At 26.7% G+C, this 9396-nt stretch overlaps 1 protein-coding gene across 1 annotated transcript; it reads right to left on the reverse strand.

Annotated features, from left to right (window-relative positions):
- Positions 1-1202: 1202 nt before the first annotated feature.
- On the reverse strand, positions 1203-3158 carry LOC109794368 (uncharacterized). Its single transcript, XM_020353816.2, has 4 exons — positions 2907-3158; positions 2264-2389; positions 1979-2146; positions 1203-1591 (listed from the first exon to the last, which is right to left on the reverse strand). Exons 1-4 carry the CDS (start codon positions 2982-2984, stop codon positions 1496-1498), a joined length of 468 nt encoding a protein of 155 aa, XP_020209405.1. The 5' UTR covers positions 2985-3158; the 3' UTR covers positions 1203-1495.
- Between the last annotated feature and the right edge of the window lie 6238 nt (positions 3159-9396).

Consider the following 9396-nt stretch of genomic DNA (forward strand, 5'->3'; position numbering starts at 1 on the left):
GGAATATTATCTCATTGTGATTCGAGTTGTGATGTAAATTTTCACATTTATCTTGAAACAAAAAATATTAACTTTCACGTAAAATTTATATTTGACGTGGAGAGAGAAAAAAAAATAGCGTTAAAAAATGAATATCAAACACTGTCATATTCTTATTGTTTGAATCAATAAATGTATTAATTCTTATTAATTAATTTCAAATTAATAATTAAATTTTGCTTCATTAAATTATGAGAGTTATTTATGCCTTTCAATTTTAAACATGATATCAAAATATAATAAAGATTTATTATCATTAAAACACTTTATTTGAATTTTAAAAGTCGAATCCTTTTTTTTTTCTTTTCTATTTCGCTACAATATACTATAAATTATTTTTTTTAATTTATATAATTTTGATTTTTGCAATAGTTGATCAATTATTATGAATCTTTTAATTATCAGTTAAACTTAATATATTTATTTTAAAATTACAATTTAATTTAATTTTTTATATTTAGTCCCTAAAAAAATGTCCTAACTGTGCCCCTGAAATGGATGAACCTAAACTTTACAGCATTGTTTTGAAGCAAATAGATCATCTTTATAAGGCAGATCAAACTTGAACCCCCATATATATTGATGCATTCTTTCTTTCATCATGTCAGGAATTAATTCAGAGTATTTTTTTTTCTTTTTCACACAATTCATACAATCTAGAACCTCTGTATAATTCAAAGAAATAAAGGCCCAATATACTACTTAGTTCCCAAATTAATATGTTCTGTTGTTTACCATGGAAAGACCTTTTTTTAGTTGAAGGCGTGATGAAGAGCCTAAGCGACCGTGAGGTCACGTGGCTTCAGTTCATGATTAACTATATGCCTAAAATCTGCTTTAATTTATCACTTTTCTATTCATGGTTACAACATGTGTCAACTTTCATCGCTTGCGATTTCGGTAGGCCACATCTTGTACTAAACTCCGTTCCATTATTTCAGGTTTTATTAGTCTCACTCAGGATAGATTATTATATAGTTTAGGACAATCATTTGTTAATAATTTGGCAAATTTTTATCTAATATAATTGAAAATTACAATTTAAATAAAGTCAATTAGGAACACTTGACCCATTTCATTATACTTTTTTTGACCTGAAGATTGTTTCCGAAAGCTGGCATGTTGAAGTAAGCAAACTCAGTGTTAATGATCCATTCATTACATTGAGGGGAAGTAACTAATTATAATTTTTGACTCCTCATATAGGTATAGGAAAAAATAAAGATGCATTATATGCATTTGTGGATAATGCTGGTTCCATACATAAATTTGATCAACCATCAACTACTCTTTAATTTTCATTCTGATATATATAGCTGGCATATGTTTTCATTGAAAATTGGAAGCTGTCTTATACGACGCTCTGATTAATTCCTTGAGCAACAAATTGCCAGTTAGCCAACATGAAAGAAGATTGGAAAATGCAATATATATAAGCAGACATGTGATTACTGATTTAGTCTTGATCGCCACTTTTGCTCCAGTTCTTTATTGCTTGTCCCACTGCTTTTTTCACAGCATGTGCATCAATTGTCTCCGCTTGTTCTTCATTCTACAAACGTTGCATTCATATTATATTTGCAGTGATTCTTATATACATGAATATACATACATTGGAGAAACAAGAAAATATATATATTCGTTAGTGAAAGACATTGTACGCGGTAGACAATTAATGAAGATTCTATTATTATTAGGGTTAATATTTAACACCATATATATGCATGACCATCAATTAATACACAGTAACTAGGTCCCCTTTCTCGCGTCCCCCAATGAGGAACGTTTTATAAAAGGACAACACATGTGACATTCAAAAGTATTGATAACACAAGGAAAAGAGTGTGAGAGAGAGATATCAATGATACGCATGTTGAAAATGAAAACAAATACGCAATTGTAATATTGTTTTTCTTTGCTATGTATGTGTATATCTTACTTCTCCAACTGCTTGAAATCGGAAAGTGTCTGTACAAGAAACCCTAGCTTCCAGCACAGTGAGTCTCATCTCTTCAAAAGCCTCCAATATGGAAACAAGCAGACCTGGACACCCTTTTGCTGAGAAAACATTTATCAGAAATCCTTTTTCTAGGGTTTCTACTGTGACCTGCACAAGTTCATTCATAAAATGACACTCCAATCAATGTTTTATTGCAAGGAATTTGATCAAACATATTGTTGAGCATAGAGGATGCAGTTAACTTTTCTCAATTAAGAAAAATACCATAGGCAAAGGGTTGTGGACACTGGAAGTTTCTGCAGATGCTATCTCTTGATTCAGTCTTTCTACTTTTTGCTTTAACTTTTCGATGTACTTTGATGCATCGATTATGATCGAGGTTTTGTTTAGCTGCCATCAACCATACATATATAATTAATAATTATTATGCATATAATTGATTGGAAACAACTATATGCATAATTGGTTTACATGATAAATGATATTAAATTAAGGAAACTTATCAATCACTATTTTCAATATATATTATATTATAATATTTAATATAATGATATTCATCATAAATCACCTTATTTGTTTGTACTTCAGTTTTCTACCCAGATATGGAAACGAAAGCATAGAAAGATAATCAAAGATACAGAAAGAATGAATATGGATTTGGTCAACAATGAAAAATGAAGTTATAGCCAAGATTTGAACAAGAAAAATAGAAAAGAGGAACCATATTAATTTCCTTTAACAAAAATGGAGTCAAATTCGGAAGACAAATAGCAGAAGGTAGTAAGTATACAACAATATTACTGTTTAACTGAACATTCTTTTAGGGAATTGGCTGATTTCCTTGAGAATGTTCACGGAGAAATCCAATGGAAAGAAAGATATCAGAAGAGATAATGCAGGGAATTACAGCATGAGAGTTAGTAATAGAACGAAGGTGTTGCAGCTTCTCATGCATAGCTGCTCTCTTTTGCTCTTTGGAAAACATTTTGTGTGCTCTCCTTAATTTTCTCTCTCTCCTCTTGTGATCTTTCTGGCTTTCTTTTTCTCTGGTGCTTTTCTTTTGCTACCAACTCTGCCGAGTTCTGTGGTCATTTAAAAGAAGGGATATGAGCTCTCAAATCCATATGATCTCATGTGTTTTCTTCCCACATGACTGTCTCAGTTTATTCATAAACAAATACTATGTAGAGTTTGGTTGAACTTACAAAACTACCCTTTTCTTATATTTTGGAGTCTTTCCATTTTCCCAATTTTGAAATGCTTCTTTCACTTTGCCAAGCATTAACTTGCAAAAATGATATTTAGAAACCCTAAATCCCATTTAACACATCGAGAAAAGGATTTTATTTATTTATTTATAAATATGATAAGTGATATATGTGATAAGAAGAGAGATAAAAAAAAAAAAAGAGATATTGATATGTAGAATATTTAAGATAATGAGGAGTCCAAAAATTATCATTCAGTTAATTTATTGAGTATGGAAGATTATTATCACATTTTATTCGCACAATATATATCTAATAGGTTAGATAATTGAATGGGTTATATTTTTTTTAATATAAAAGTGTACATTAAAAAATAGTGTTATTTTATTTCATTTTTTTAAAATAACTTTTTTCAACTTCTTAAAGAAATTTTATAAAAGAAAAAAATGATTGTTTCCTAAATAATAAGCTTTCCCAAACATGTGTTGAGTAATGTGGATTACCTTATATATAATGAAACCATAAGTGATTTAGCAAGAGACATTTTAAATTCAAAATCAAGTCATGTGAACATCTAAATTAGTTTAGTTTACATGATTAAATATATAGCTGTATGGCAGAAAAATAGGAAGCACTTATTATTATATAGTTTTAAGACGAAGAAAATATGTTATGTAGCAGAAGGATATATTGGGAAAAATGGAATATCTGGCATAGGTTTAGACTTGGAAGAAATGGGAGAAGGGGAATCATGAACTCGTGATAGTGAAAAATGGCCATCGAAAGAAGTGAAGGAGAAGCAACAAAAGGATGTTTAGTTGTGATTTTGGAATGCCTCCAAACACTCCTCACGGGGGCTTTTTAGGCTCTCCTCCACTCTCGATCCTTTCTCGCACCAGCAATCAAACTTTTGTCTTCTTTCTTCTTCTCTCTCCACACGTGCCATCATACCCTTCTCATCGTATACATGACTCTCCTAAAATCGTTTTCATTTTATTTTCCCGCTTCAAAAGTGAAATTAAAATGTTATCATGTATATATATATGCTTTTGTTTCATATACGTACACGTTACTAACATATATACTTGCTAGCTGTAGGTACCATGCAGATGCAGTTCCAATAATTAAACAGATTAGCATCCATTAATTATTAGCCTTTTTAATTTTTTTAAATGCTGGTAATGATGTTTGAATCTATAATTTCATGTAATTCATCTAAACCATCACCGGCTGATCCTAGTGATTTCATTTTCATGGATAATTATCTGTATTCTGTTGTCTAGCTTCCATATATATCCAAAGCTGTACATAAATTTGATATGGATGTTCGTTCACATGATGTTATGGATTTCTGTATATAAATTAAACTGTGGTATTCAAATCACGGATACTGAAATTACTGCATCCACTTTTTCCTAGTTGCAATTATTAGCTTGTCCAATAAAGAAACGCCCAGCAGACACAATATAATATTCTTTATTTCTTTACTTCATTGAAAAAGGCATCTCATCTAAATTTCTTGATTTTCTAAAGATATAACCCATCTCACATTATCAACTGATTCACTTGTCAACTTATATATATATATATATATACACATAAATATATATATATATATATATAAGTAATAAGTCTCATTAATTAAATTAAGTAAAATTATATAACTGATCAACTGTGTTGTAAACTCAAGTATTATAATTGTTAACGCGACTCAATTTTTGTTTCCATAAGCGAATAAAATTAAAGAAAGTATATATATTTCAAGTTACCACAAACATGCTAGCTGATTGAAATTGAATGTACCTTTTATGCATGGCTTGATTTCTAGTATTACCGTTGGACTTTATATAGTTCGCACTTGATTCAGCATAGTAGTTTGATTAAGGGGAAGAAATTAATTGAAGAAAATTTGGATGGTGCCTTAATTTGCAAGATCTCTAGTCAATTTTATTACACCGTAATGGAATTATTTTTATGATGGGGATTGTTGACATTAACGGGACTGTGGATTGTGCTCATTGTCTTGGATCATTTCTAAAGGTGGTCTATTTCTTTGTGTGATAGGTCTTTAATTTTACCCTTCGTCATGTATGGAAAACTTACTTAAGAACTAGACTGAAAAGATGTTTAATTTCAGGTTTCTTGTTTAAAAGTATTGGGATACCTCTTACTCCTTTTAATCAATTTTTTTTAATAGAAAGTTGTTTAATACAATAAAAAAAAAACTAATACACCAGTTTCAAAAAGATATGCAAGTACAGTTAACTTTGACATAAATTCATGACCATTTGCTGAATTTGATTAAGGTTCATTCTTGATCTTAGTTCCAAGCTAATCTAGGTAGCAGGTTTTATCTTTTTATGATTGGTGCATGAATCGAGTTGCTTTATCCTTATGTATTTTTAGCATGAATTTTGTATTTGATTAGAGTACTTCGTGTACTCTGTTAATAAAATCGTTTTGCCTAAAATAATAGTTAACTAGACATAAATTCATGACCAAGTTCTTACTTTAATTAATTAGATCTAGTAATCTAACAATTTCGAAATGCATTCCTGAAAATTATAGCATTTTATTTTTGTCAATCACATAGACTTAACCACCACATGCTACTTTTCCCTTCTTGTGTTGAGTTAATTAAGCTGTGAGGAGTCTCTACAACGTCAAAATTCGAGTAGACAGAAATGCATTGTTGGAAGGACAAACTTCAGTATTAAATTTCTTATGGGATTAGTCTCACAAGAGAAAGGTACATACATATGTAAGAATTATTTTTTCTCCATATATAGTTGTTTATGGTTTCTCTACGCTTCCAAATTCAAAGGTTTTGTTCAATTGAAAACGAAAGATATTCATAAAAAATCATTGGTCGACCTAATAGTAAAAACTAAAAATATTTGTAATCGCCTAACTCTCTATGATGTTCGTATGAATAAAAATGAAAAGAGGAGAGGGAAAATAAGCGTGAAACAGACATTACATGAATCCAAACATTAGAATGCTAACAATAGATATTTTGGTACATGGTCAATTTTCACAAGTCACTTTTACTTATATTATCCTAACACAATCTAGACAGCAAAAAGAAAAATCTTAACAAAACAACATATATAAGATTTTAGTTCCAGTAATTCTTCAACACATCAACATTACCGTTAATCAGACCAATTATAATGATTACGAGCTTATATATATATATACTATTTGGATGAATTAATGGGAGGAATTAATGATACATGATATGGTATTTAGAGGTGTTATTGGTTAAGCATTTTATAAAGTATTTTTTTTTATAAATATTTCTCTTTTAACATAATTTTTTATATATTTAAAATTAGGATTCGATCTTTAAATAATTTGATTAAGAAATATAAATAGTTATTAATTGTTTTAATGAATATTGATGTGTTCCATGAAGTATTGTCACGATTCCACAAGGACAAATAACGTACCCACCTCTATTCACATGCGTGCCCATTAATCATCACAACAAAACAATATCCTCCATACACATATCCTGCTCCTACCTTGTCTCTTGCCTTCCATAAAAGTATTTGTTGCTCTGAACTCTCCTACACTCTTTTAGATTCCATTAGTGCTCACCTAGTTTCCCCTGTGACTCTCCACAACAATGCTTGGACCCTTATATATATGGAATATTGGACCATACTCCTTCCTTTATTCAATTCATAATTCACTTATCTATCTATCTATATGGATTCCTCTATCTTTCATTCATCAATATATTAATAACATTATTTTTCCAACCATCATTTTCGGATTAATTAAAGGCCACAATTTGATATTGGATCGATGACTTCTATTATATAGTCTTTTTTAATTAAAATTAAAATGTTCATATAGAGGTTATGAGTTTATGTTAACAGAATTACATTTAATTATAAAAACAGACAATTCTATCGGTACAGAATTTTGATATATCCCATTAATTATTACATCAAATGTAAGAATTATATATATATATATATATATATATCATATTGTTAGTTATTTATCTAATTCAATTTCTATTTGTCATAATTATTTATAAATTAAATTCTAATATTTTAAAAATAAATTATCAATAAAAAAAATTATTATGCTACAATATAAATTATTTATAGAAAAATTTAAAATATAATTTACACGTTTAAAAATATCTATTTATATAAATTTTAATTATGATTTTATATTTAAATATAATATTTATTTTTATATATAATTTATTATAAATTCTAGTTACATGTAATAAATATTTAACTTCTGCATTACACAAATTAAAATACTTACTAGTATATATTAAACACAAACATCTAATTTTTTGAGTTTTTTTTTTTGACAGAAAGGTTTGTAGAAATTTTTATAACCTCTTATCTAATTCAATTTTTAATTATCATAATTATTTATTAATTAAATATTAATATTTTAAAATAAATTATTAATAAATATAAATATTTTTTTACAATATAAATTATTTAGCATAAATCTAAATTATAATCTATATATTTAAAAATACTTATGTATAATTATTTCAAATATAATTTATATATTTAAATATAATATTTTTAATATAATTTATTATAAATTTAAATTATTATATATATATATATAATAAATTTGTACATTATACATACTAAAATACTAAGTAATTTTAACACTTAAATAACAGTTTTTATCTGCCAGTCAATACATACATGTAGTAAACCTCAATTTTAGGATTAAAAAAATAGCAAGATCACGAGGGTAGTTCTTCTATCATGGAAATTTTGATCCAAGTTTCCTTGAATCCCAAAAGGGGGACACTTAACTAGTTATTTCATCTTCATAGTCTATTAAAGGTTCAAACTCAATTGAAATCTGGTGGTGGAATTCATGGAGAGACGGAGAAATAAGGACAACTTGTGATTTTAATGTATTTATAATTGAATTAGTATTTCATCATGTGAAATGCATGTAGAGGTATTTATTATATATAATTAAAATTTATAATAAATTATATATAAATAAATATTATATATGAATATATAAATTATATTTTAAATTATGATAAATAATTTATATTATAAAAAATTATTCTTATTTATTGATAGTTTATTTTAAAATATCAATATTTAATTTATAAATAATTATTATAAATAAAATCAAATTATATAAGAAATTAAAAGAATTATTGCAAATTCTCTTATTGGAAAAAAAATCTCTAAAAATAGTCACACAAGATACAAATTTGTATTTAATATATAAATATTTATTTAATTTAAATATATAATAAAATTATTAACTTATAATAATTATTTTAAATGTTATATTAAAAAACATAATATTTAATTAGTTTAACAATATAAATATTTTTATAATTTTTTTATTATTAAGAAATATTCCTCATCAAACACGAAATACTAATTTCGTTTAAAAGTTTAACAGACACTAAATAAATAAAAGATAGACATCCTATCTTAACTTGAATTTTTCTGATTTGCAAGAATTGAGATTCAAACCTTTATCACTTAATAAAACAATGTAAATCTTTTGTTATTCATGGTAAATATTTTTATAATGTTAATGTACATGAAATTAATCTCTTTATAATTAATGAGTAATATTTTATTATATTTTATTGAAAAAATAAAATACATTAAATGTGATATAGATAAATATGAGCCTCATAAAAGCATAAGGTAACAAAAGGTTATGCTTGTCAATTAGAAACTTATTTTATTTTATAACATGTCAATTCCAAACATCGAAGTTCAAGTTAAAAGCAAAGGTTAATATGTACTGACTGGCACATCATTGAAAAATTGACAATAAAGAAGTAAGAGACTTGGTTGGGCGTGGGATCGAGACTAGCTAGGTCATTATCATCTATTTGATTTGAATGTATCGTAAATATGTGGCACAAAATACAAAATTGTACAGGTAAGTCTTTTGTCTTGTAAGTTTATTCCAGAAATCTTATTATATTACATATATAAGATGTATAAAATCAGAACGGATCTTAATTATTTTAAGAACGTGAGAATTAAAAATTTAAGTCATACAATACAATCATAAAAAAATAATCAAAATCAAAACTTATGGCTATATAATTACATAAAAATTTTTGTTTATTTTTAATATTAATTATTTAAATTTAATATTTAATGATTTATATTTGTGATTCTCATTTCTCGTAATAAAAGTTATATT

Source organism: Cajanus cajan, chromosome 9, assembly GCF_000230855.2.
Source record: "Cajanus cajan strain Asha chromosome 9, NIPB_CcT2T_4, whole genome shotgun sequence".
NCBI lineage: Eukaryota > Viridiplantae > Streptophyta > Magnoliopsida > Fabales > Fabaceae > Cajanus > Cajanus cajan.

Excerpts from the sequence above, each read along its gene's own strand:
- LOC109794368 (XM_020353816.2), bottom strand. The coding sequence starts at position 2,984 with ATGTTTTCCAAAGAGCAAAAGAGAGCAGCTATGCATGAGAAGCTGCAA. Across the intron at positions 2,147-2,263 it reads TCCACAACCCTTTGCCTATG|GTCACAGTAGAAACCCTAGA; the intron begins GTATTTTTCTTA and ends GAACTTGTGCAG. Across the intron at positions 1,592-1,978 it reads GATTTCAAGCAGTTGGAGAA|AATGAAGAACAAGCGGAGAC; the intron begins GTAAGATATACA and ends CAACGTTTGTAG.